General features: G+C 34.7%; 1 protein-coding gene across 5 annotated transcripts in view; it reads right to left on the reverse strand.

Annotated features, from left to right (window-relative positions):
- The window catches only part of CNTN5 (contactin 5), a 634,097-nt gene that overhangs the window by 206,813 nt on the left and 399,416 nt on the right, over positions 1 to 27,868 (reverse strand). For all 5 annotated transcript variants that reach the window (XM_027677364.1, XM_027677365.1, XM_027677367.1 and 2 more), the window contains 2 exons: positions 20,460 to 20,583; positions 15,002 to 15,177 (listed from right to left, as the gene is read on the reverse strand). In XM_027677364.1, coding sequence (XP_027533165.1) covers positions 15,002 to 15,177; positions 20,460 to 20,583 — 300 coding nt within the window. The remainder of the gene's footprint in view (positions 1 to 15,001; positions 15,178 to 20,459; positions 20,584 to 27,868) is intronic.

Below are 27,868 nucleotides of genomic sequence, written 5' to 3' on the forward strand. Positions count from 1 at the left end.
TATTAACTCCTGCATAAATATTTCATTTCAGTATTAAGGTAGATTTGAGCAAACCCAGAAGTAAATCCTCTGGAATCTAAAACATTTACAAAATGAAGACTTATCTTTCAGCATATTGCAACAGTGACCTAGTTTACATGCATTTTCATAGCAACAACAGATATATCAGTAGTCTTTGCTTAAAAGACATCAATCATAATTACCATCTGGAAACAGTATCAGTTAAAGTAGATGGAAGCATTTTAAGATCATCAATAGTGAAAGCATGGAGCTGTACAGCAGACATAATTTACAGATTTTTCAGCTGCTAAATCACAAACGGTAATTCTTGCTTTTAGAAAGCACTTGGTTTGGATTTTATGCATCAGTGACTGATTCACTTACCTTGACTGTTCTTCATTAACTGAGATAAGAATAAAAAAGAACACATATGCAATGTTCTAGAAAACTCATCATATTTCAGGATACTCAATAAGATTAAAATATATATTAAAAAAAAGAGGAATAAGACTTGGCAGCCCTGACTAACTGAAGTAGACTGATGAATGCTGCCTTCATTGCAATGCACTGCCACAGAGTGCTAGACTCTACTTTAATAAAGTCTGAAGATAAGAAGTCTTTGTAATTGATCTGGAAACTTGGCTATTTAAAAAAACCCAAAACCATTATGTATTTTACAGATCTTCAAACGTTGTAGGAAGTGAAAGAACTGCAAAGCAAGATTAGTAGGTAGGGTTGAGAGCAATTTATTCGATGTACAAAACAGCTGATGTGAGGAATCATTATTATTTTAAAATAGAATTACTTTTAGAAATATGAGATGCATAATTTTAGGCACTGGTATGCGTACATATGTACTCTCTATAAAAAAAAATCTGTCTGGTAGGGATCTCTCCATCTTTTTCTTCATGTCATGTAATTACTTTACACAAACATGTAACTTTAGAAGATAATATACCACTGCTTTGAAAATGAATGATAGGAAGTCTACAGGAAAGATGGGGAGGGACTCATCAGAGAAGCTAGTGATAGGACAAGAAGGAATGGCTTTAAACTGAAAGAGGGTAAGTTTACATAAGATATTGTGAGGAAATTCTTTACTGTGAGGCTGTTGAGGCACTGGAACAGGTTGCCCAGAGAAGTTGTGAATGCCCTATCCCTGGAAGTGTTCAAGGTTGGGTTGGATGGTGCTTAGAGCAACCTGGTCTCATGGAAGTTGTCCCCGACAATGGTAGGGGTATTGGAACCAGGTGATCTCCAAGGTCCCTCCCAACCCAACCATTTTATGATTCTGTGATCTGACTGCAGCAAGTCCTTAAAAGACTCTATTTTCAAAATGCTAATTACCTCAATTAATAAAATCATTGAATTTATCAAGTCAGAATGTACCCATAAGGATCATTGACTCTAACTCCCATGATTTATTTAAATTTATTTCAGTAGACATTTTATTTAAATTTAATAACGTACCTGTAATGCTATGAAAGCAAACATTTGAATTTTATTCCCTTTCCTTCAAGTTTGAACAAATTTTATACATGCTCAGTTGAATTTGCTCCCAAATTATGTGGGAATAATTTTATATGGTAGTTTACTGTTCTTCTTAAATCGTCTTTGTAAAGCATGTTTCTTTTCATGTTATTGGTCTGGTACAAAGTTCATTTAAAACAGTCAGAAAATCTACAAATTTTGCATCTGGATGGTTTTTTCTTTGTTTCTTCTATTTCTAGTTTCTTTTACTCTACACTCTTTATGTAAATCTTTTCCACGGAGAAAAATATGTATATGTTTTATGGTCACACATTTAGGAGTGTATATGAAATAACAGCAAATGAAGGTAAGCTTCTCAGCTGAGAGTAGGTTTCACTTTAGGTCTAGGTGATGAGGCAGAATGTGCAAACCTTTGTCATAAGGTAGGTATACTGAACAAGGATGGTTTATTGCCGGTGGATCTATTTAGGCAGAATCTGTATGGAAAAGCTTGAATGGAAGAGAGGGAGGAAGTTTAAACAAAATATGGTGTCAGTTGCACTATAACTTCATATGCAGCCTTTTCTTCCTCATCAGATTATTTACTTATAAATCCCCTTCGACAATTGAATAACTGGAACAGAATTTTGAAGACTTAGTGTCACAATTTTTAGAAAAAAAGAGTAAGATCATTATAATGGCATTTCAGTCCCAGTATTCTAAATCTAGTTCTCTAATTTTGTAAGGCTCTCAATACAGAAATATTTTGTAAGAACAGTCTTATCCATAAAAGTATTCATTTAGGCTTTTAGTTTTGGCAGTGTTGAGTCAAGTTTTGCCATTTCTAAGTACATATTAGATATAGACATGAATTACTTACATTTTTAGTATAACATAGTACAAAGGTAAGTTTGAAGTACTCAAAATGCTGTGCTGTAAACTATTTAGGTCACTGTAATAGGATATTCTTAACCATTGTATACAAAATAATTTTATTAAAAATATATTTGACTCTAAAACATATAGCTTTGGAATTTATCATGAAAGAAATAATAAAAAAGGTCAATTTTAAATGAAAAAAAATGAAGTCCTTAAATCTCTTGTGGAACTAGTATCCCAGTATTTAAGCATCTTTTGTTCACATAGTACACAGCACTGTATATTTCAGAGAACTTTGACCAAAATATACAGCAAAGATTGTTATCCTGAATGCTGTCCCAGTGACTTATAATAAACTGCTGGCAATTGTGTTTGGCAGGATAAAGTACTTAAAGGATTGTCTCCTTTGCTGAGATTGCCACAAGGTAATCTTGAATTGAGGATACTTAGTGTCTTTTGTTTAGCTAGCTATCATTTTCTTACCAATATTCCTGTTCAACCTTTACATTCACAGACAGATTTTATCTATGATACTTTCACTTTTTTTAGCAGATCTGATTTTAGTGAGGTAATGACAGTTTTAAGACTTAATCAAAAATTAATAGAGGTTCCACTTCTCAATATCAGAGTACTACGTTACCAGACCTTATATAAACAGCAGTGAAACAAAAAAAAGTCTTAGAGGAGTTTTTACTCACATCTGTGGTTTGTCATGGCTAGTGATGAACGTATGTTAAGATTTTCCTTATTTCTTATGCTCTAGTTTTGATGGAGTAATGGTCTTTCATTTGTAAAATATAAAGGAGTATAGTAGACAAGGACAAGAAAAAAAGTGGAATTCAGAGGATATGAGTGAATAAAGGATGACTTAAAATCTCAAAATCTTGCAGTCACCAACCAAAACACAGGTCACAGTCAACCTCTATTATATTAGTGATTGAGGGAGATGGTTGAAATCTGACAGCAAAGAAAATGTTGGTAAATAGCAATTATTTAAGTAGAAATGTCATTTCAGGAAGAAATTTATCCAAGGAGCACCAGTTTCATTATACTGTGTTTTGCAGTATGTGATTGAATAATTTAAAAGAGAAAGCACTGAATTATCAGTAGAAGTTCCTACTCAACATACAGTAACAGTTTGTCATTCAAAGACTTGGTCCACTTTGTTTATGAGAGCTAATGGAATAGTAATGTAAGTTATTTAGTCTGAAGATATATAAAAATTTTCAAATTTTAAAAATCTATTCTGCCAGTGGATATTTGTACTGTGAAGAAATCCATTCATTATTATAAACACAACAGATAGCAAATACTCTGATTAAGGTGGCAAAATCTTTCAATTAGTAGATCATGTTTCAGTTAATTCCAGTTTTAGTTAAAAAATAACTAAATGTCCATTTACTCTCTTAAGGATGCAGCACATTATGGAAGGAGAAGCCATGCCATAGAAGGCATTGAATAAGGACAAGGAGTGAAAGAGAGCTTAGGAGTCTGGAAGCAGGAAATGTGAGACACTGGAACTGCAGGCAATTCAACAAAATGAATACATGGAGACTAAAATAGAGCCAGAAAGATGCTACTATCCTTTTTAGTCAAACAGATGCTTTCAGTAAGTAAGGAAACTGCAAATGAGATCAGTGGCCTAATCGATAGTAGGAGAGAGATCAGAAACCAGATGTAGGATTGAGATATGACTGATACAAAGACTGAGAAAAGATTGGTCAGAGTGATGAATAGGAAAGTGATCAGTTCTGGCTCTGCTAAGCCCCTGGGAAAAGTGGCTCCTTGTGTGCTAACGTACAGTTCCCCACATTACTGGATATTTTACATTAATCTCTCATGTCTTAGTTTTCCATTTATAAAAAGGAGATAGTAATAACTACACAGTTCACAAGGACACTGTAAAAATAAATGTATTAATGTTCATGAAGCACTTAGATGCTGTAACGATGAGCACCATAAAAAGCTTCTGAGGAAATTAATTTTGTCTTCAGAGTAGATTTTGAATACTCTGAATTAATGAAGGCAGGGAACTGTGCACTGAACAATAGGAAATAGAATACTGTTCAGTAAGTGAGCAGTAATTCTTCTGTGACCTGAAAGAGTCTAGAGGGTCTAATGTAAAAAAAAACCAAACAGAGATTGTATGACAAATGTGTATTGTAGGACTCCTGTATCCAAGGCAAAATTCAGATTTCATAGACAATGATAAATCATTCATCCTGTAGCTTGGATGTTTGACCTTGCAACTCTAATAAAATTTACTGTAGTATTCAATGTGTAGTTAGACACAGAGCATATAAGTTCCTGACTTAATACATTTTCTTTTAATTAGTGTGGTGTATGGCGTGGGTAGGTGGGTGGGCTCAGCATTTACATATTGTGAGGACATTTTTACATATTTCCATGCTTAATGAGATATAGGGCTGAAACCTAATTAAAAGGTTTGTTTGGGGTATTTTTTTGTTTAGTTCTGTGTGTGTGTTTGTATATGGAGACAGATTACAATACATTTTATGGAGAGGATTTGCCTCTTTTTGTATATGTACCATATTCTATGAAACCAGCTTCTAATCTGACTTTCAAAACCAATACAGAAGAAATTATGGACTTCTGGGGCCTGATGGCAGATGTAACACATCTACCTAATCTCGATGAATATAAGACTACCATGTTACGGTACTTGACATCACCATCATATGATGGTCATCTGAAGATGTTTTGATGTTATCATTGTCACTGGTGAGAAATTATTCTTGGAACTTACTTTGATTTTGTTCTCAGAATAATTAAAAGAAATGATATGCAAATCAACAGCTATATTACCATGTTCATGATTTCGAGTGTAACATTACAAATAAAATATATAATAATTCAGTTGAGAATACGATTTATGTGTTGACAATTCTTCCCATATTTGCAGGTTTAGGTAATTTAATTAACTATTGTGCTCCGAACACTAGTGAAAAATACCAAGAAGGACAAAGGACAAAGGGTAAATTTGCCTTGTAATTGCACACTGCTCTGAAGTTATATCACTGAAGTACTAAATTTCATTAATAGAACTCATGGATGTTGTAGAAGCCTCAGCTTTTAGGAATAGTACCTTTTAAGTGTGGATTTACTTTTGCCATTCTTGTCTTCTCCCATGCCCAAACTGAATGCCTGTCTTTCTGTTTCTGGTATCTCATGCTCCATATGGTAAAAGATGTATAAGCTATTCTGTCCTTAGAGAAAACCAAACAAACGTAACCACTGAAGTTGAGGTCACACACAGATTAACTTTATTCTGTCTCGTCATCTTTCCTTTTTACTTTTTAGTAATCTAGTTAAAAAGCTTATCTGTATTTCTTTTCATTTCCTTTGTCAGGCTAACTCAGCTTGACTTCTACTAATTCTCGCTTTATCCATGTGTTTCACAACCTTCCACATGTTGTTTGCTTTGATGATCAATCTCCTTTATTCATTGTAGGCTTTTCTTAAACTTTATACCTCTTCTGCTGTGTTACTAACTTAGCTAGAACTCAGCTATTTCCTGGAAGTTTTCCTCCCTGAGTTCCAAAGTATTATCAAAAGTGACTCCATTTTATATAGAGTGTTGTTCCTGAGTAAGTCAGCTTAAATGCCCTGTCCACTTGACTTTCTTCTTCCCTCCCAGATCTGTGCTGCTCTTTCCTTTGTACTATCACAAGTACCTGTGCACCTGCATTTATGAACAAAAAGATGACCTGTCAGACAAGCTTATTTTTCAATGAGATCAGGAGCCTGATCTGCTTTTCAGGAAAGACACAATACATCTGTGTCAGGATAACAGAGAGAGCAAAACGAAGGTAGGAATGTCAAGGTAGTGGTACAGATACCGAGATAACATACAAGAAATTTTCGGTAAAACTACACCTTTCATTTGACAGAAGGCACAGCACTGCTCACCACAATATGCTACACCTGGAAGGGTGTAAATAGACAGGTGACATGGTAATTGACAATAGTCAATCTGAGCTAGAAATTGTGAAGGAAATTTAGAAAGTGTTGTGTGGTCTTGGCACAAAATTCTCCTTCAGCCTCTTAAAATTTCTCCTATTTAGTAATGCTATTCTTAATTCCTGTCATCTATATTTAAATGCCAAGACTAATGATTCATTAGCATGAGAGACTACACTGTGAAATACAGGTGAGTAGGTTATAGGCAGGTTAAACACCAGCCTTTCAGTCCTTCACAGAAATGCACAGTGTTAAAATGAGAAATCAGTACATGTACTATGCACCTTTAAATGATCGCTGTAATTACATTTCAAACTGTCTCCCTAGATGACTGACTTCTATTAATTCTTCCACAGAACATAAAATATAGAATGCATTGTTTAAAGTATATTTTCACAGTAAAAGACTAAACAGAACTTAAACCTTAGAATATTTTTTTGGCATCAAACTTATGTAGCAATAAATGAACTTGACAAGATTAATAAATCTCATTTCCATTTGAATACTTGGGAATAATAATAACTTTTTTGGTGTTTGATGGATATGAGGATCAATGAGACTGAAGTTATGTCTATGTGCAATTCAAATGGAATGAGATAAAAATGTCGCTCAATGGAGTACATCCAGAATTGCTACCCTTTTCTGAAGATGCTAATTCTAATGAGTATCAAATTTGCACTGTATTAATGTATAATCCCTAATCAGTGATCTGACCTCAACTTTTCAAGCTGCTTTCATTCTAATTTGATCATGGAAAAGAATAAATATTAATTTGAGTCAAGAACAAAAGAATTGCTGCTTTAGAGCTTCCCGGGTTTTGGTTCTCAGCTTTGTCAAAATGTCCCTCTTAGGCTGAGATAATGTATGATTTCACCACAGAAAAGTCAAATGGATTAAACGAAGGAATTGTTTGTGAGTGAATTGTTTGTAAGAACACACGCAGAGCAACCAACCTCTTTTGGGAGTACAAGTAAAGTCTAGTATTTTTGCCTTACAGATAAAGACTTTGTCTATACTAGCATAGTAAAAAGTATCAAGAAATTATCTGCTGCATTGGATTTTTTAACACACTGTCACTGTGTTAGAAGAGTCCACGGGGTTCTTTGGTGGGACTACAGTCTTCTCCAAGACAATTCTTGTCCCATTTTGGGTGCTAGCAGAAGCGACTAGGGGCCATTCTCAAAGACAGTTTGGAATTACTGATTTGAGGCAACAGAGAGAAGGTAAAAGAATTTCCTCACACTCCTCTTGTCTTCATGAAAGAAAGCATTTTGTTTTGTAGATAGGAAACAATTGGGTTTCCTCTGCTCTTTAAAGTGATTTAATGGAGAGGCAAGGCAGTTGGTCTTTAAATGTTGATGTAGCAGTAGAAAAATAGAAACTGACTGCAATTTTCAAACAGCTTCAAAAGCAGAAGTTAAGGGACAGAAACACACAGCAAGTCTACCAGAGCTGCTGTGCCTTTTGCAATTGGACATGTCTATCTCATATTGTCCTTATTAGCCACCCGCGTGCTTGCAACAAATGTGGATAGAGCCTTTCCCAAATCTTCGTTCACGAAGCCTAGGCATGATAGTTCACTGTTGAGAGGGTCAGGAGACCATTTCTGAAGACATACTGTGGAAGGGGAGTTCCAGGAAACCAGTCGTATTTTTTTCCCAAAGCTTTCAGTGGATATCATTCATGAATACCATTGAACTCCCGGAAGATTTACTGTCTGGCAACACAATTATTTTTTTGAAATTTGATAAACAGATAAAGGTTTATTAATTTTACCATTCTTTCAGCAAGGATGGATTCTGTCATTAGAGGTTTAGGTGACCTGCTGATTTTATTCATTTCTCCAGACTTGCTTTCAGACTTGGATGAGAGATTCACCTATGTAAAGTAAGGTTGAAGGCAGATTTTACTCCAAAATTCACCACAGCCACAATGGTGAAGCAAGATCTGTCTTTTCCAAGAGGAAAACTTCCTTGAGAAATGTTAGTTAAATGGAGTTGTAATGATTTCTGCTATTTTTTAAGTCATTTAGTTTATTATTCTAAGGTATTTATTCACCTTAAGAAGAAAGAATCAAGAAGTGAATGACAGAAGGCTTAATTAAACCTATTATGTGTCTGTCATGATGACACTGTGGCAACAAATCTATACAGATTGTTTCAACTCTTGCTTTAGAAAGCCTCATGTTTAACTACAGAGTTTATGCGTGTGCATCGTCTCATCAACCTCTAAAAGATTATACAAATATTTTAAGATAAAATACTTTTTAGACTAGGGCCAAAGTTCTAGCATCTTGCACTATTGAACTTAGTTATATAAGCTGAATATTTCTATAAACAACAAAGTATGACTACAGTTAAAATTTAAATAACTTGGTTTTCCAAACTTGGAACAAAAAGTTCTACTTTGACTAAAATCTACATTTTTCATCAATCTTTATATGAAAAAATATGTATCAGTTTAAATTTTTTTCTGATTCTCTCAACAAAAGAAAAGGCTGGATTTGCACAATTACAAAATAGATATGTGTTAGTGGTTTGAACATTTATGTGGTAACTGTGGCTGGGGGTTTGGATCCAAGCCCTATAGTCAATGAAGACCTTAGCTGGGAAATTTTGTATGATCTCACTATCTTTCCTTGTGAAATTGTCCCAGCTTGCACAAATAAATAATTGAAAAGATAAGAAGCAGTCACCACATCTGAACCAGAAATAAGATCCCTTCCTTCAGTAAGATAACATAATTTCCTGAGTCTTCATTTAGCTGAAAGAGTTAGTAGAGTGTGACACAAATTCACATTAATTTCATTTCACTGAATGATATTCTTCAATTAATAAACTATTTATTAATAAAATGCATCCAGTTATAACAGAGTTTACTTTTTCTGGCATGTAAATATGGTTTGAATCTATCTTTTAAGCATGTATTTCTTAAAAAGAGCATATTGAAATTATGCAGAAAATAATCCAAAAGTTTTGTAGTGCAAATCACTGTTGCAGCTGTAGTTATTCTTAACCAACATAGTAACATTCTTCACAATGATATGATGCTTTCAGAGCAAAGCAATGTCCAACTTACAGTGTATTACAGGACAATTAGGGACATTTTTGGAAATGAAAGTGTTATTAGTTGCCTTTTGATTTCTTTTCCCACTTCAGCTTATCACCTTTCTTTTATAGTACCTAAAACTGTTTAGCTTTGTATGTCTTGGAAGAAAATGTTTATATTGTAGTGTCAACAAACATTTTGTTAGGCTGTTCATTCTGGAATGAACATGAGAAACAAATGTTTTTCTCACATCTAGAGGGTTTAATTAAATCAACTTTTTAAAAATTAATACTAGGGAATTATACCCATCAAGATGTACAGGGAGGGATCTTGATGGCAAGAAAGAAAACATAGATCATTAAGTTCATTTCTTAGTAGGTGAATTCAATAAAAAGGCTGACAGAAGTGTGCTGTGATGGAATGGGCAGTACACAGGCTGTCTCCTCAGGAAACTATTGACTTATAGGTCTGCAACATGGCTGACTTCTTGTTCTGTGCAACACTGGACAGTTGTGGTAGATCATACATTGAAAAATGACATTTAAATTGTATCTAATCAATATCCTTCTCCGTAGACTAAAGGAAAAAATAGATTTTGGGGGAAAAAAAAAAGGAAATTATACAGAGGCCCATGACAATTGAATTAATAAAATTACAGTGAGGAGTTCCCTAAATGGCAGGTGAGAAGTTGTTTTTCCCCTATCACTTCTCTATCTTTTTAGCCCAGGCTGCAAACATCACGGAGATAGTAGGCTTGTGAAAGGTTGAATAATCCACAGATGAAGGAAACTGATTTTGTTTTGTGACCTAATGGAACACAGATTGTATGTGGCAAAGGTAATCACAAAATATGTCCACTGTTGTAGCCAGTTTTAAGACACTGTTCCGAAGAGAAGCTGTAAAACCCATCACAAAAATATGCAGCTGTTTTGCAGTAAGACAGGTAGATTTAGTCAAGTTAAAATCTGTATTTTTTTTTAATTTTGCCTGGGGTTCAAGTCATTTATTCTTTTTTAACTCAAGTACATACGGCAAAAGTAACCAACATGGAGAAATTATTATTAAAATTTAATTCTTAAGTCCTCTCTTTAGATTATATAAATTTCTAACAGAAATGAGAGGAGATAAGAGACCAATCTAACAATGTATGTGTGCTTAGTGCATGAGTTCTTTCATAAAACTTTTACACTTTGTTATTAAGTTTCATATCCTCAAAACACTTTTGATGTTATGTACTTATTTAAAATTACTAGATGTTCCACCAAGTTAGGTTTCTGCTTTCAGCAACTACATTTTACTATGGTTGTTTTACTTGCCTGATGTTTTCTTTCTTCATATATGCACTTTTTTTAATACAGTAAAAACTTAAGGTACAATAACTAACTTTCTTGTTTTTTTTATTTACATTAACTGTAGAATCTTTAAAGATTTGTTTGGGATTTAAATAACTCTTCCATAGAGCTAGCCACACCCAGAACTACAAAATTAATTACCATTAGGATGGGATGATGCTCTTACATTTTTATGTCCTGATTAGAATCTTGTTAAGAAAACAATATGCGTTGTACATGAACTATTCCTTGTGACTGGGGAGTATAAATGGCGTCTGAAGCTGTAGCAAATTGAGAGGTTTTTATCTTTTTAACAACCTGTTATGAGAAAACTGAAAGATGATTTTAAATTTGTGATTTTTGTGATAAAGAATTCTGATTTGTTTCATTGACAGTGTAAATTCTAATAACATTTTGTCAGTTTTATCTGGGGACTTTTTTCCCTCAATTTTTTCTTCTACATAAAATTCTATAGACGACAAAATTATTTCCTGGTTATACTTCTGCTAATTTCCTTTACATCATGAGAGATATTTTCTCCCCTTTTTTTTCTTTGCTTACTTTCCAAAAAAAGCATAAACCAGCATGACCTTGGCCATGAGACATAACAGGAAATGCAAAGATTAAAAAAAATAAGAGAACTTTTATTCAATTTAAATCTTCGTACACATTTGCTATGGTAGTTTAAAATTTCAAGCAGACCTTTAACTGCACATAACTGGCCTTTTCATTTTGCTCCATAAAAATAACCAGTGATATAGGAGGTTATTTCAAGTGTTATCTACACATAGATAATGTTCACTTTATATCTCTTTCTTTTTCAAATCCAAAGACATCGTATAAGTATTTCAAAGTCCTATTTTAACTGTGCACACATATTGCATATTATATAGTACTTGAACATTTGTATTTGTAATGCATCACCAATACTGAGCTACATGATAATAACCATAGCAACTGGGCTTTTGGCCATGGAATTTTGAGAAAATAAGACCCAATGCAATAAGCATGCTCTCCTTTTTCAGGTTTCAAAATATTTTGCATAGGCTGGTTGCAGCACATACTTTTTCCTATAAGATAGTGTCAAAGCCCTTGTTTAATGGTCGTTGCTGTTTCCTTTTGATCTGTATGCCATTTCTTTCTTTAATTAGGAGAACAACTCTTCAAGGTGCAAAGATGTAACTATTTTCCAAAACAGTACAAATCATGCATTCAAGCAGGTCCATGAACTTAAGTTTGGTTGTTTGTTTTTTTTTTTCTGTGAAAGTTGTATATTCCTAAGCTTTTGGAATCCATGGTTTTCAGTAAAGAAAGTGAATGTGTAGTTCTGTATCTCATAATCAGAAATGCCTTGTTTTATTCTTGTTATTATAGATTAGTCTTCAAGCCACTAGAGCCCAGTAAGACTGTAGAACACCAATTACTTTAATTACTTAAAGGTTAGGAACTTTCCTTACAAAAATCTTTTTCAATGCTTTACTTTGTGCAAGTTTGGAGCTGGCTTCCTGCCAAGTCTCCGAAACTCGACAACAGGGTCTCCTTCCCAGAGAGGGAAGGAAAAAAAACGAAAAAAAACAGGCAGCCAAAGTTCTAGCAAAAATATATATATATTTTACATATAAAACAGAGATATACAATGAGAATTATATATATGAATCTATGACCCCAAATAGCTTCCCGAAGGGAAGAGGGGGAAGGGAGAAGGGAAAAGGATAAAATAGGGTGAAAAGGGACAAAAAATAAAACAGATCCACACAATCTAAAAACCCGGTAACCAGAATTGGCAAGAGCTCACCACTTCCCTTGAAAGAAAGCAGGACGTCTGGACGCGGCCCAGCACTCCCCCCTCACACGTGGCCGACAACAGCAGTTACTGTAGGCCTCAACTTCAGATAAGCCAGACCCAGACAGGGACCACCGTTCTCCAACCTCGCCGGAAGAGAAGAGAGCGAGCTCTCTTATCAATGCCTTATTTATACCCTAGGTTACGTAAAGGAATAGCATGGAATACTTCCTTGGTCACTTTCCTAGTTCCTTCCTGGTTACAAGCTGGTCTCCAGGAAGGCTTAGACTGAAACCATCACATACTTTCTGTCTGGCTGAAAATAATTGGAGACATGCAAGCTAGCTGTTAACAAACAATACTTAATTATAAAGGTGGTGAGGCACTGGAAAAGATTGCCCTAGGATCTGACTTACTGTGACTTTTCAGTGATACAAGCTTCTGACACATTACTGTGAGTTTACAGTATGGTGACACCATATATTAAATGTTTAGTTGCTGCATAGTGCAAATATTGGTTCAACAACAACACCAGCCACTTAATATCAGGGATTTGAATAAGCCTTAAATCAAGAGTGGAAGAGAGAGTGTCATGCTACATAGAAGTTGAGCTATAAATACACATTGAACTTGAAATTGCTCTTGTGAACAAGTTGCTTACAAACTTCTAAAAGAACTTCAACCAGTCATTACTCTATCCTTTTTAAAAGATTTCTATGTCCTTATAAAAGCCTCTTCTCTCTTTCAAGTTCTGCAGCATCATTTGCTACACCTCAGCACTTCCAACCAACATTCCTCCATGAAAGTTTCATGAGAAACTTTCATCACAAATCCCAAATACTTTAATGAACAGAAATCACATTCCAGCCATAATAGCCTAATAATTTTCATACCTGCAAAAGCAGGTGTGCAAGATAATATGAACCTAAAAATCCAATAAACCCACCAAATCCAATCACTTCTTTTTTTTTCTTTTTCTACCTTTTTTTTTTTTTAACAGCTTCATCTAAATTTGTTTTATTGGAAGAGGTAATATTGTAACTATAAGCATATGAGGTCCTGAATGAACCGTGGATGTAGCTACTGAAACTCATAGGCCTTCTGTTATTTGAGCTCCAGATCTCATTTTCCTTATACTTTTTTTCAGCTGGAAGTCAAGTGGCCACCTGTAAGCCATACTCCTGAGATGGGAACAGAAATTTGAGGTTCAGAGCCCTGGAACTATTTATATTTTCCAGTTGTTGGGTTCATTAACCAAGAGATTTGTTTAATGATAGATTTCTTTTCTAAAAGATAAAATACAGCAGAATTTTCTCAGAAGCTACATTTAAAACTGAGGTCCAGTAACACTGTGATAATACCACAGTTGTGGTGCTTAAGAGTTTTAAACATGCTGCCCTGGCATGAGGAAACTTTGGTAAATGTGATTATTCCTCCCAGCTCAGAAATAGGTGAATAGTGCTATGATCTCCAAATACCTTGACAGGATCTGCAGTGGATAAGACTACAGCAATAGATTTAAGAGGTCTGACTCTAATGGAGGTGTAGATTAAGGGAGAATCTCAGCCCTCATACTAGATCTGCTGAGTTCTCGACACCACCAGATGTGTTAGTAGACATGTATGTAGGCAACCTATCCTTAAACACACTGCTTTCCAGCTGTGGCTATGTGAAGATCTGACACGTTTCATGGCAATGTCTTATTTTCAGCAGGATCTAAGAAATTAGGGTGGAGTTCTTTTTGCATCCCTTCCTCTTAAAAACCACTCATGGTAGCATTTATGTAGGTAAACCACTGAAATTATGTTGATTATCTTCCTGTAAAGTGCTGAAGAGAAATTAGGGTTGGAGGGAAAATCTGGCCCTATTTTTCCTGATAGTATGTTTGAAAAAGAGCATGCTATAGATAGACCATAGCATTTACTTGGGATCATGAATTTTTGATAGCTTCTGAGAAGTATATTGTAGTGAATTATTTCAAAAGCGAAGACATTTTCAGTTTCCATTAAAAACTACAAAAATTCCCCTCAGTTGCATACTGTGTGCAAGTATATGTGATATCTATGCATAAACATGGACATAAATCATATATATTTTTATACATATATACATAAAAAACTATGCTCACACACATAGTTAGAGATGCAGACTATCTGAAAGATATATAGTTTACAGTTCTTTCTTTCCTGCTCAGATAGTGTGGCAAAATGATAGATGTTTCAGGAAACTAGCAATGAGTGAAGTATATCACTGCAGAGCATTCAAGTACATCATTAAAGTACAGCATTTGAGATGGACTAGAGTTACTTTCCCCGATAGTTGATTCATTTATAAAAGTAACTCCACAGAAAACCACTGTTTTCCACTAAGCATTTTGTTTCTAATTTTGAGATCCTAGGCCAAAGTCAGTGGACAGTGTAACTTGCATAATGTATTCAAATTACAACCTACAACTTTATCAAGTAATGTAAAGATCTGATTTATCAATGTTGTGAAAAATGGTACTCACATGCGAACTGAAGAACAGCCTCTCTGCTTAGAATACTGCCAAACGTGTTGGTAGTTAAACACTGATACTGTCCAGAATCCTTCATTTCACTGGGGTTGTTGATGATCAAACTTCCTTCTATTAAACTGAAGCGATAATCACTTTCAATGTCGATTTCGGTTCCATTTCGAAGCCATCTTACGAAAAAGAAAAAAAACTACTTAAGCATTCTATAGTGAAATGAAGGTATCAAGCTTAGTCTACAGAATCTGACTGTCCCAGTTGTAATAGGGACAGCTACTCAAAGATACCATGTGCAGGAAACCAATACTCTGGCAAAACTTTGGATGGAGATATTCCACAACATGTGTCTGATAAAAACTAAGTTTTCCTGAAAAAAACACAAGCAAAACCAGATCTTTGGCTTTGAAAAGATATTCTTTGTTTCCTCTATGCTAAATGAAAATAATGATGTCTTCTTTTTTTTCCTGGTTTTTTCCTCCCCAAAAAAACTAATGTCCACAAAGGGTTCAGACTTGAACACTGATGCATTCTTTATGTCAAAAATAGGAGGTTGACTGTGCCTACGATAATCAAAGTTTTAATTTATATTCTATCAATAAAGCCCTAGGCCCAGCTGAGTTTAACAGTTAACAGAGCTGAGCCTGCACTGCATGAAAATAGGGAAACTTTTTTTCCCATTTTTTCAGCATTTGATCTTCTGGGCCCAAGAAACAGAGAAACCTCAAATAAATATGGAAGGCTGTAGAGCAAGGCCTGTGAAGAGCAGGGAGGTAGATTGATGTACATAGACTGTTATGAAAAAAAGGGATTTTGGCAATGGACAAAGGCAAAATAATATCAGCTGGATCAGTATACACAAAATTCAGAGAAGACTGGAACAGAAGAGTCTAGAATTTGCTAGTGGATGGCCAAGGAATATTCCTGGCAGCTACTAGATAAATGGCAACTAAGATCAAATATGGAGTCTGCAGAGGGAATGCTAAGTTTGGAGGTGTTTGGGAGTGAAATAAGAAGCCTGAGCAGTAAAGACAAGAATGGGAGCAAAGGTAAGATGGAAAAAGCCAGGCTGAAGGAAACATATCAGAAAGTATCACAACCAAGCCAAAACTTTGAATAATTCCAGAATAAACACTTATGTTTCTGAGGCTTCAGAAGTAACCTAAGAGTCTCACAATTTTTGTTGTGCACACAGCTTTACGGGTTGGGTTTCGCCCCTGTTTCAGTCATTCTCTGCAAAAAGTCTGACGCCTCTCATTTGTCTTGAAAGACTGAAAAAACAAACCCTACAATAGTCTATTGGCTGCAAGAGTAAAAACCTTGTGTGCTAGATTAATAGACTCCAGCAGGCTGGAATAACCTCGTGTGTGTGTATGCAATAGCTCAGTTAAAGAATAGCACTCACATATGAAGACTTTTAGATTTGCTTTTGTGTCAAACTGTATAGAACATGAAATTTTTAGAAGACTGTAAAGAAGAGATAAAGAGTGTAAACAGATATGATACCGTTATTATAATGCACAGATATTTCCTTCATTACTAGTTCGCAGTGATTCTGCAACTTCAAAGTTACCTCAGGAAATTTCCGGGAACTTCTGAAGACTGGAAGAATTTGGCAACATTTAGACTCCAGAGGTAACTTTAATGAAGCAAAATGATTATCAATTCACCCTATTTTGTTAACGTTCATGGTGAATGAGGTACAGACAGCAGAATTCAGCTGAAGTAGCTCTGAATATTGCTTAATCCAAAGGTCGGAATTGTCAGAATTAAGATGAACTGTGAAACTGCTATTTGTACTGTCTTTTCATGATTGGACTTTTGATTGCAGAGGACCTCTGCTTCATTTATCGTAAGAAATCAAAAACTATTGACAATTTCTTTATGTTTTAAAGGATATTAGGGAAACATTGGTAGGATTCACTAAATTTTTACACAAATTCATACGATGAAGAGCTAAAAAGAAAAGGAATTTCAAATCTTCAACAATTTATTAATTATTTAATATTTTGAATGAAATCATAATGAAAGCTAACTTTTTATACATATATCCCTGTATGTATGTGTGAAATAAAAATAAAAATATAATTGAACTTGAAATGATGGGAAATTTAGATAGAGAAAAAAAAATACGTTTTGGCATTTACAAATGGGAATTACCACAAAATTCAGTTTGCTTGAGTTAGCTTTCTTCACTTAATCTCCTTTTCAGTTAAATTCAATGCAAAGATATGTTTTTTGAATGCTATCCCAAAAATTTGGATCTTGATTGCTGTCTGCTATTTAACTTGGGGTGTATTCCAAATAGTTGTAGTCCCCTCATATAATTCAAGCACATTAGAGGAAAAGCATCATTGAATTGTGTGACATTTTCTTCTGGCTACCCTGACTGATCTGGGAGGACAGAAACCAAAACATAACACTTCCAAGGTCATGGATTATTAGGAAAAATCAGCTACATTTTTCCTTGTAGAAAAGTGACAGATAACATTCCAAAATATTCTAATTTGGCTTAAGCAGATAAAAACTTTTTAAAAAAACTTTTTCGACTGCCTTTACTATCAGAAAATGATACTGACAAAAAAATTGCTACCCAGCTTATATGTGTCCTAAGTAAAATAGGACATGCAAATGTCCTAGTTTCAAAATAGTGTTTCACAAGCAGTGAAACTGTGGTGAAGTGGCATCTCAAGGGATTCTACACTTGCCTGTAACACTGGTGACCTGTGAGATCCCACAGGATATTTGTCAATGTCTGTATTCCTCATCAAAGGGATCTCAGTTATGTTCTTCATTGTACAGGTCCTGACTTGTGATGCTAAAGTATGATTTGCAGAAATGCTACGCAAACACAATCAGTTTTTCTCAGGGAGTTATTCCCTAAACCAGTGCAACTAGATATGTTAATGGCTGAAAATAAAAAAATTAAGAATGGTTATTTCAGGGTAGAGCTTAGACAAGGGGAAACAAAGCTTTTTGCAAGGAAAAACAACATCTGAAATGATGTGACCATTCTCCATTCTGTTAAAACGAAGTAACGTCATAGAAAAATAAAAAATTTGTAAATAGGCTATGACTACTGTGTCACAAATTATACAGACTAAGGAAATTGATTAAAAAAAGGCAGAGATAACTTAATATTGAACATTATGAGTGCTTTGAATGTTCTTTTAATATAACTTTAAATAAATAAATTTATACTGTGCTTTGCTTTTGGCTGAAAGTAATTCTTAGCAGCTTAGGCCTCACAGCCCATGTAAATAAAGATTTCTATTGTCCACTGTAGCTGAACAGGGTCTTTGGTGATACTTAGATATCCCTTCTTCTCACTATTTCATGTGCCAAAGGTTGGGCAGTGACATACACAAACCTTTGCCTATCTACAGATCTTTTGAGGCTAAATTCCCTGTGCATCTGTCCTAGAGAATAGTATATTCCCCACAGAGTAGTTCATATCTCTTTTCTCTTCCCTTGAACAGTAGTGTACATAGCAAATGCAGTACAGACAAGCGGCAGCAACAGAGGGAGAAGTTAAACTGTGCTGTTTGAATTAGACCTTTCAGGTCAAAGCTCTCCTTGCAGGAACAGCAGTCAGGGAAATTTGTTTATGAGGCTGCTGTCATCAATTAAACTCTGAAGAACTGGAGAAATTAATATAACAAAATCATAAAACAGCTCTAGTTGTAAGGGACCGTGAAAGACCATTTGGTCCAGTCTTTCATAGAAAATGGAGCCTAGATATGATTATCAAGCACCTTGTTCATTTGCATCTTGGAAACCTGCAGTGACTGGGACTCTGCCATGTTCCAGTGAATGACTGTTCTTACAGTAAAAAAATTATTTCTTATACTGAGATGAAACCTCTCTTGAATGAAACCTTGTTGCCCCTTGTCTTCTCCATTTGTCTCTTTGTGAAGAGAGAACCTCTACCCCCTTTGTAGCCACTCTTTAAAGTATGACAAAGTTCTGTATTTGTTGACTATATTCCACTAGGAAAATGCAAAAAAAGGTTGGATGAAGAAAGAAAAGATATTGATTACACAGGTTCTCCAAAGGCAAAATTTCTACAAGAATAATGAGGTTTTCTGGGAGACATGAACAAAGGATTCCTCTCTCTTGGGGGGAGGGGGAGGAATTTGTGCCTTTTCCATATGGTCACATGCTGTGTTAATGGAGTCATATGTTAATGGAGTGATACTGTTTTACAGTGTGCAGAACTAATATCCTTTTTTTTTTTAATCCGCAAATCACCAGTATGTAATAAAAAGTACACAAGGAATGTCAACAAAGAACAGTGTGACAAAGCTTTTATACCACATAGTAAGAAGTTCATGCTATTCTGATTTGAAGAATTTCTGGCCACTCATTCCCAATCCCATGTTACGTGTTTTAGTCATGACTGTGCTGTTTGGGGAGATTGTGTCATGCATCAGATCCATTTAATGAGTCGCATCTGTTACAAAGAGGCAGACTGAGTGCTGTTTTGGTGGGGATATTTAAGGATGGTACTGCTTTTGAATCTCTTCCAGTTATAGAAATACAAGTGTTGTGATTTGAATAACTCTAAGGAGAATTCATCCAGAATTCTGAAGAATCCACAAGTCAAATAAATATAAAAGGTAAAAGATAAAATGCAGAATTGATGGTTGTCACCTATGATAAAACATAACAATAAGAGTAACTTTATTCTCTTTGTAATTGAAGAATGAATCTATGAGAAAAGATAAAGGGTATACAGAAAAAAATAACCAACTATATGTTCCCCCAGCTCTCTCACATCACTTGTAATTTGCATAAAATATGAACAGAATCAGATATAGCAAATGGATAAGGTGATTTGCAACATACTGTTCCCACCTGTAAGTGGGGCACCATTAGTAAACTGAACTCCTAGGCTCACAGGCATATCATAACAGGTCTTTCTAGTAGATAAGTGTGGGATAGAGGTCTGTAAGGAAAAATAAGCAACAGACAGTGGTTGCAAAGGAATAAAATTGCGGACTTGTGAGTGAAAAGACACGAGATTTGTCTCAGTCTTAGTATCTTGCATGCATAATCATGTCATTTAATCTACCTGTTCTTTGCTGCTTTCTCTTTAAAATAGGATAGTATTTTGTAGCTTTATAGATGTTTAGAAAAAAAAAAACACCTAAACAATTAAAGATTTTGATCTTGTCAGTTGTTACAGACACAAGTCAATAAAGCGGAGTCCCTCCACGTGGATAGATATAATGCAGAGAGCACATAATTTGAAACTTTGTGTATTGCTTTGTTTTTAATCACTACCAGTTGGGCTTCTTGCTTATTCAGGATCAGAAAAAAAACATTCAATCAGGAAAACCACGATCAGGGAGCTGTTTCTGTTCCATTGCTCTCCAAAGAACACTGATTCTCACAGCAGGATTGCAATGGCTAATATTCTAAAAACTAAAAAAAAAAAAATTTCTAAACCAGATACCTGTATGTGGGAGTAGGGTTTCCACGAGCTTGACAATTGAGAGACACTTTCTTTTCCTCAGAATCAGTTGGAAAAATCATATCGTCCGGCTCTTGTACAAACATTGGCCCATAATCAACACTTTCTGTGAAAAAAAAGAAATACTACAGTTTAGGAAATCTGAAAAAATATAAATGTATTATAGGTTTTATAATGTGAGATTAAAGTATTTAAAATTATGTTTGCTTTCAAGAGGTTCATATTCCATTACTTGAGATGCTGTATTAAAAAGCAATCTTTAAAAGAAAAAAATATTACTAAGTGAAAAATAAAACACATAGTATGGTTTAAGTGTTTATTACACCTTAGAATGGCTTTCTCATCAGGCCTGCAGTCTTGTGAGAAGCTCAAGAGAATTAAGGAGTTAACTCTGCTTATAGAGAGCAAGGTAAACAAAAATTTTCCTGCTGCTTGCAGCAGCTTGTCTCAAAGAAAAGTAATACACACTTTTCCCCTTTATGTCAAGGAGGTGCTAAGAAAAATCAGTTGGAAAATTAATGTCAGCAACTGGTGGCTATTATTAAATAATATATAGCTAAATCTGACATTTCATTTTCCTCCACTGTCTTCCCTAATTTTGTCATGTACTTATATCCTGATAAGAATTTACATTTCTGAACTAGAAAAGCTGGATAGACCCATAGAATACGTTTATGATTCCAATTAATTCTGTTTGTGAAGTGAGAAGTATAAACCTTCAGAAAAGTAAAAGGTCGCAAGCAGAGCATTCCTGATCACATAGTTCTGAATAACTAAAATTCTCACGGTGCACGAGAAGTCTGTGGAATTTTAATAATTTTAGACTTACTCCAGACTCTTGGATTTAATCCCACAGTCCTCTTCATATTTAGAGTACTATCCTAATGATTTGAGTGTAGAGAGAAAGTTACATTTTCTTACTACTTGCAATGAAACGTAAAGGAACAGGGTTTTCTGTGTCATTTTTATCGTTTCATATGTTCGTGTCATAGATGTCCTCCAGTTCATACTGAGGATAGGATGACACATCAAACAATTTATAACATCCTGCTATATTTTTCCAACCAGCCTCAAGTAAAAAAGGTACACCTGAACGCTTGGGGTTTTAGTAATTGACTTACAAAAATTATTTGCTGCAATGTTATACCAACTCCACACAACTTCAACCACATGTTATGGTTTCACAGTTTTGGGAACTGCAACTTTTTGCATTCAGCTAACAGTTTCAGAAACACTGGGTAGACAAGAAAAGGGGATATGAATCTTGCTACAGAGAAGAAACTCCTGGGGTCTGAAAAAAGGATGAGAAACACGGGAGACATTGGTCATAGTATGCTGGTTTTGAGATGCAAATTTCCATCTTTAAATTCTTACATTTGGGGTTTCTCAATTGTCTTATCATACAGAAAAGACCACATGAAACCCCATTATGCTATTCAACCTTTCTTTTTAGTGATGACACACATTACACACTTAGTTGTCTTTTTACACTACTATTCGAATGTAGATTTTGAAAACACCTTTATTTTCATGTGTGCATGCTTCTACTGAAATAGATTCAAATAATTACTCTGTCAATCTATAAAGTCAGCAAAGAAAAGCAGCAGCAATTAGTAGTTTGGGTTTTCCATAATTTTCCAGTTTATTAACCCTGTTTGTAGGACTGTGTAAAGAAGTGTGGATTGCTGTTCTGCATATGTACATTACTGTGTAGGTACATTACTTCACTTGGGTTTATTAGCAGAAATATATTTTCTGGAAAAAATTTCTACATTATTTTAAAAAATCAAAACAACCACAACAAGAGATTTCTGATATGTACTTATATTATTGAAGTTAAAATAAGTCCAATATTAAATTCTGAGCAGTACAGCTGAAGATGCCACATGGACAATGGATTCAGCTGGCAAAACTTATTTTAAGCCAGGAAAATGTGAATACAAAAACATTGTATGGATTGTTTCTTCTAATTTGCTCACCTGCTTCTTACATTGCACAAAAGAAAATACTAATGAATGTAGATGTAAATAATCAGAACTTACACCAGGCTAGAGTTTAGCAAAAGCAAGAATTAATTAATCACAACAAATCTGAATCTTGGGTTTAGATTTAACTGTTATTCATGCAGATTAGTAGGCATATGGACAGGGAGTATATTAATGAAGATTAATGATTTTATCTTCTCCCTAGGAGAAACTCTGTAGATAAAATATAATGTCATGGTCTAGGACTGCTGAAAAGAAAAGAAAAAGATGCTGGTGTTACTAGCGGTACAGGTGTTATTTCTACAGGTATGTTTTGCAACAGTGGTACTGAAATACTGCATTCAACTTTCCTTTTAGAAAAATAAACTCTAAACTCCTTAGATGGAAGCTTGTGTTCTTAACAGTGGTGGCCAAATGGACACTTGTGCTGTGTGAACTGAGAAGATCAGATTTTACTTCTGCCTGTAGTGAAGGCAAAGGTAACAGAGAAAGTTCAGTGCATGCAAGTCATGTTTCTAAAAGATGTAGTTAGCTGCTTATCTGAGTTTCAAATGAAGTGTGGAATACTGGCAGAGATTATTTGGAGAGGCAGAAGCAACATAATAATGAATGAGTCCTGTCTGCCAGTTTCACAAATACCCATAAGATGTTGTACTGTTAGACAGTTCACACAAAGACAGGAGCTGACCATGGCGCACTCTTGTCCCCTCTCTCAGCCACTCAGACAGAGATTTTTGCAGCTTTTGACAAAGCCATTGACCTAATGACCTGGAAGGACATCCAGTCCCAGTCTACAACACACCATTGTCCCACAGACAGCTGGACGCTTTCCTCAAACCATGGACAGTGGAGTCACCCAAGCCCTCTGTCTGACCTTGAAATAAAATTTTCTCAATCATGAACCATTGACTGGTTCTTCTGCTTTGTGTGGTCTTTTGGGGGGAAATATCCCAGACCTTCTCCTTATTACCCTTATTTTCTTCTTCCATTTAATTTTTATATCATTGCATATGTCGATATATAAGCTATATATTTACATACACACATACACATATTTTTATACACATGTATGTTTTCTGATGCCTTCAAGGATCCAAAGGCGTCACATTTCTTTGTACCCATGTTTTAGTTAACTGTGGCCCATGCTCTTAAACCAGATAGTCCTGTGTGAGTGTGCATTGCAGGATTTGAGATCTACATTTTATTTTTTCTTTCTAACTTAAGCAAGAGCATAAAACAATGTGACTATTTGACATACATGTTAGCATATCTATATTTCAATTTACTATTTTAATTTCTGTTCCTGACACAGGCTTTTATTAAATAAGATACAGAAGACCAGTTGCTTTAAGTGCTATCTTATTTAAGACCAGTGAGTCTTTGGATTACTGGTGTACATTGCAACCAACCAGTGGAATAGCGAGTTTGTGGTCTCCTTACAAATTTTAAGTTACCATTTTCAATCTAGGCAACTAAAAGCACTAAGCATGTCATTAGGATTTACTATTTATACTGGTATTTTCCAGAAAGGCAAGGATAAGGAAAAGATTCAAAATATTAGTAAAATCCCTCTTTTAAATTCTAGAATATTATTGAGAACAAGGGTCAAATATTCTTTGAGTACCAGTGTTCTACTTACAGCACTTTTCTACTTAAAAAGTACTGAAGTATATGACTTCTTAGTACCAAACATTTAAATCCTCATGGGAATGGAAACTGGAATCTGTGTGTCTTGCAACTTAGACAGTAACCAAAATGTGGTTTCTCTCTTTTACCTACAGGCATACTTTTTTTCTCATCCTCAATTACTGATGGAAAAAAAATCAGTTTTTGCTGAGCAATGCAGATACCACGAGAACAAGTTGCAGATAAGAATTGTTTCTTATACTTTCAATTCTACAACAACTGAAATAGTGTCATTCCTCAACAGTCAGCTTTCTTGCTGCCATTCTTGATATTATTCCAGGTCAATAAATACACCGTGAAAAAGGAATTAATTTCTGGAAACTTGGCAACACAGAGGTAGGCAGGAAAGAAATATGTCCCTGTTCAAACACCTGCATTGAAGCTGTATTGGAAGTATTATTTTTAGTGTCTGATAATTCTGTGTGCTGTACTTCTAAAGAACAGAAGAAATGAGGTTATTGTAAATGTTTTCTTAAATAATATTTCTACAATATAATAGTCTGCAGAAGGAGAAGGTGCAGCAAATTGTACACTGCATTGGTCACATGCATCAAAAGTCATTAATATAGTCTGACCCTGTCTGCAATGCTACAGTACCACTAAATCTATATGATTGGCCTAAATAGTCTTCTTTGTGCCATCTTCTCAGTCTGAGCTACTGATGGGAAGAAACAGTGGACAAATTATATGAGGAGATATGCTCAGGCAGCCTCTGAATATGGGCAAAGGAAGTATTCCTTCAAGTCGTCTCCCCTTCCTCTGCTCATGTTGCTTTAGAAGCACTTTTTTACTGCTGGTGATAGTACTGGTGGGTGGCTTTGCTAATCCCTCTGAAGGTGGACTAGAGATATCTTCAGACCAATCACTTATTTTCAGCTCTTATTCTGACACACTGACAAAATTTGTCCAAACGGCAGTTGGAACAAGGGTGATGGCAATTCTTCTTTGAAAGTAGAGTAACTCTGAAAAATTTTAAAAACCACAAGATTTTACAGGACCAGGAAAACAATATTTTCTTATTGCTCTATTTTTTTCCCCTATGTTTCAAAGGTTTACTGTAGATGGGAGAATTTTGTGGAGATGGAAGGATTTTCTAAAGAGAAGCTACAGAAGATGATGTAAAATGATAGAACTTCTAAAAAGGCCTAAAATGAGAGATCATTAACAGATCTTCTATCCTAAAATACACAATGGATTCTGCATACAGGCCCTACCCAGAAAAGTACCTGCTTGACAAATCATAGAACAAATCCAATGATCTGTCACTCCTAGGTATTAATGTGTCCAGAATACATTAGGAAAGTTGAAGGAGTTGCTGATAAGGCTACATATGTTGCTGAAATATGCATATAATAAGAATTAATTGAAGTAAACCAGTGCTGTTTTATCTCAAATTTGTTCTACAAAGTGAAAGAAACTTTTTGGTAAAGGTTCATCACATTTTAGTGCTACTCACTATCAACCTTGCTTTTGAATTTCCTTTTTTTCCTTTGTTTTCAATTTATGCCTGTTGTATGCACTTCACATGATGACTCTAACGGATCTTCTGATTAGCCTTTGTTATCACTGAAACAGACAGTTTAACCTGTTCAGTATATTCAGAAAATATTTTAGATGTATAGTCACCCTGATTTCAAAGAAAATTTATTGCTTTCTTCAACTTGAGGCTAGAAACTGTCTTTTTTCAGTTTAAACACTGAAAAAATGTATTAACTTCAGTGCCAATATTTATTTTACAAGTAGGTTCTACAATATAATCTTTTACTCGACACCTAAAAAATAATTACTATATGATTTAATATCACACGTCAAAATATAAAGTTTCCTTTAATATAATGAAAAAGAAGCCCATCAATACATCATGACAAAATACATTACAATGATCAAATCTGTGTGTAATGGATTTTAACATTAATAAAGGTGGCTGAAATGTACAATAATTATTTTGCATCTATAGAAGCAGACATATATATTTGTAACGTATGCATTTCAAAAATACATATTAATCTCTAAACTATGTTTCAGTTAAGTTAAAAGTCAAGAAACTTTGAAGAGACTCCTTTTGAAGTAAGTTCAGGAAGATATACATGCCTCAAGGTATGTACATTGATTCCAGTATGCTGCATGAATAATTAAGTTTACACTGCAAAGGAGATTGAATTATTTGCTCGTATTTTCAGATTTATCTTTTCTGAAACATTTTTATTGGTGTATTAAGCAAGAAAATACATGTTTTTCCTGTTGCTTAAAATGCTTTCTCTGTTCTGTGGTCTGAAACAAGTAAATCTCTTCTAAACTTAGTTTACAATATTTGAACTTCATGCCATATGAATCAATGTTGCCAAATATTTTTAGCAATGGAAAAAAAATTTGTAGTTTGTGTCTTTTATTCAGACTGGTAAATGTTGAATCTGGCAGATAGTAGGGAATTAGGAATTTTCATTCAACAAAAATTAGATTCGGATCTTACATATTTGGGGTACATTGATTCAAACACAGTTGTGACACAAACCTTGTTTTTTATTTTCTTCTAAAATATATCAAACCAGAGATGAAAGGAAAAAAAGAGTCCTTCTTCAAGGTTAAGTTCAATTCCATCAGTTCCAAAAGTTTTTGGAACAGCAAGAAAATGTAAGAGTTGGCAGTTTTATGATTCTTCAAGACTATTTAATGAATAATTCATACTTTCTATTCACACTTTTTAGTCATGACTTTACACATTGATTCATAGTTTAAAGAGAAGGACTGCATTACCTTAATAGCATGTTTACACCAAATAATCCCAGATAGTTTAAATTCAGCAGTGAGCCAAAGCATAGGTCTTTTAATTTAAGATACCAGGAAACACATGTTGAATCGAGAGTGCAAACAAAATAGCATAAAGTCATTATAAAAGAACCTTTATTAGAAGCCATGACAGGTGTCTGAGTATGTCTGCTGGGAAATCAATTGAGAAGTCAGTTGAGAACCTGTATAATTAAGCAGCTAATAAAAGTATTTTTGGGGGGTTCTATGGCAAACTTGACTTCTGAATTTATGCCATATATTAGATGTTTCAATAATGCAAATTCTCTATTGTAATAACAAATGTTTCCTCCCCTCCTAAAAATGTCCTCTCACTTGAAGCAGTGGTCTTTCATTGTCATACATTAGAACAGGATACTGTAGCATTTCCTCATTTAGGAAGCCCTGGCTAATAAACATGACCACTTAACTTTATCATCACATAGCAGTTGTAGGACAATAACTAGAATATCTTTCCTTCAAGAGTTCTAAAAACTTAAAAGAAAAAAAAACAAACACACCTTGAGACCAAATCAAAATCAAGAAACTTAGTAGTATAGATAAGTGTAATGCCAGATGATTGAGGTAGTGATTTATTTCTGGTCTTTAAATATCAAGGATATTAATTCAGACATGAAGGTATGAACAGAGCTGAAAGAGGTTTAGAAAATAAGTTGCATTCAGCTGCCATAGCAGATGTGTTCTTGTCCTCTTAGATGATGCAAATTATCCTACCTGGTCTTCTGCCACATCTGAAGTATGCTGGTCTTTCCTAAATCCTGTTTCATATCTATGCCTGTGCCACACAGCTGCTTTACATAATCAAGGGCTTTTAAAACATTACTCAGGGGACTCAGATTTACCTATTTTTACAACTGTCTACACAGATAGATATACCAAGACCTGTAAGTGGTGGAATAAGTCTTCTAGGACTAT

Source organism: Neopelma chrysocephalum, unplaced genomic scaffold (genome assembly GCF_003984885.1).
Source record: "Neopelma chrysocephalum unplaced genomic scaffold, ASM398488v2 Primary Assembly neopelma1_43, whole genome shotgun sequence".
Taxonomy (NCBI): domain Eukaryota; kingdom Metazoa; phylum Chordata; class Aves; order Passeriformes; family Pipridae; genus Neopelma; species Neopelma chrysocephalum.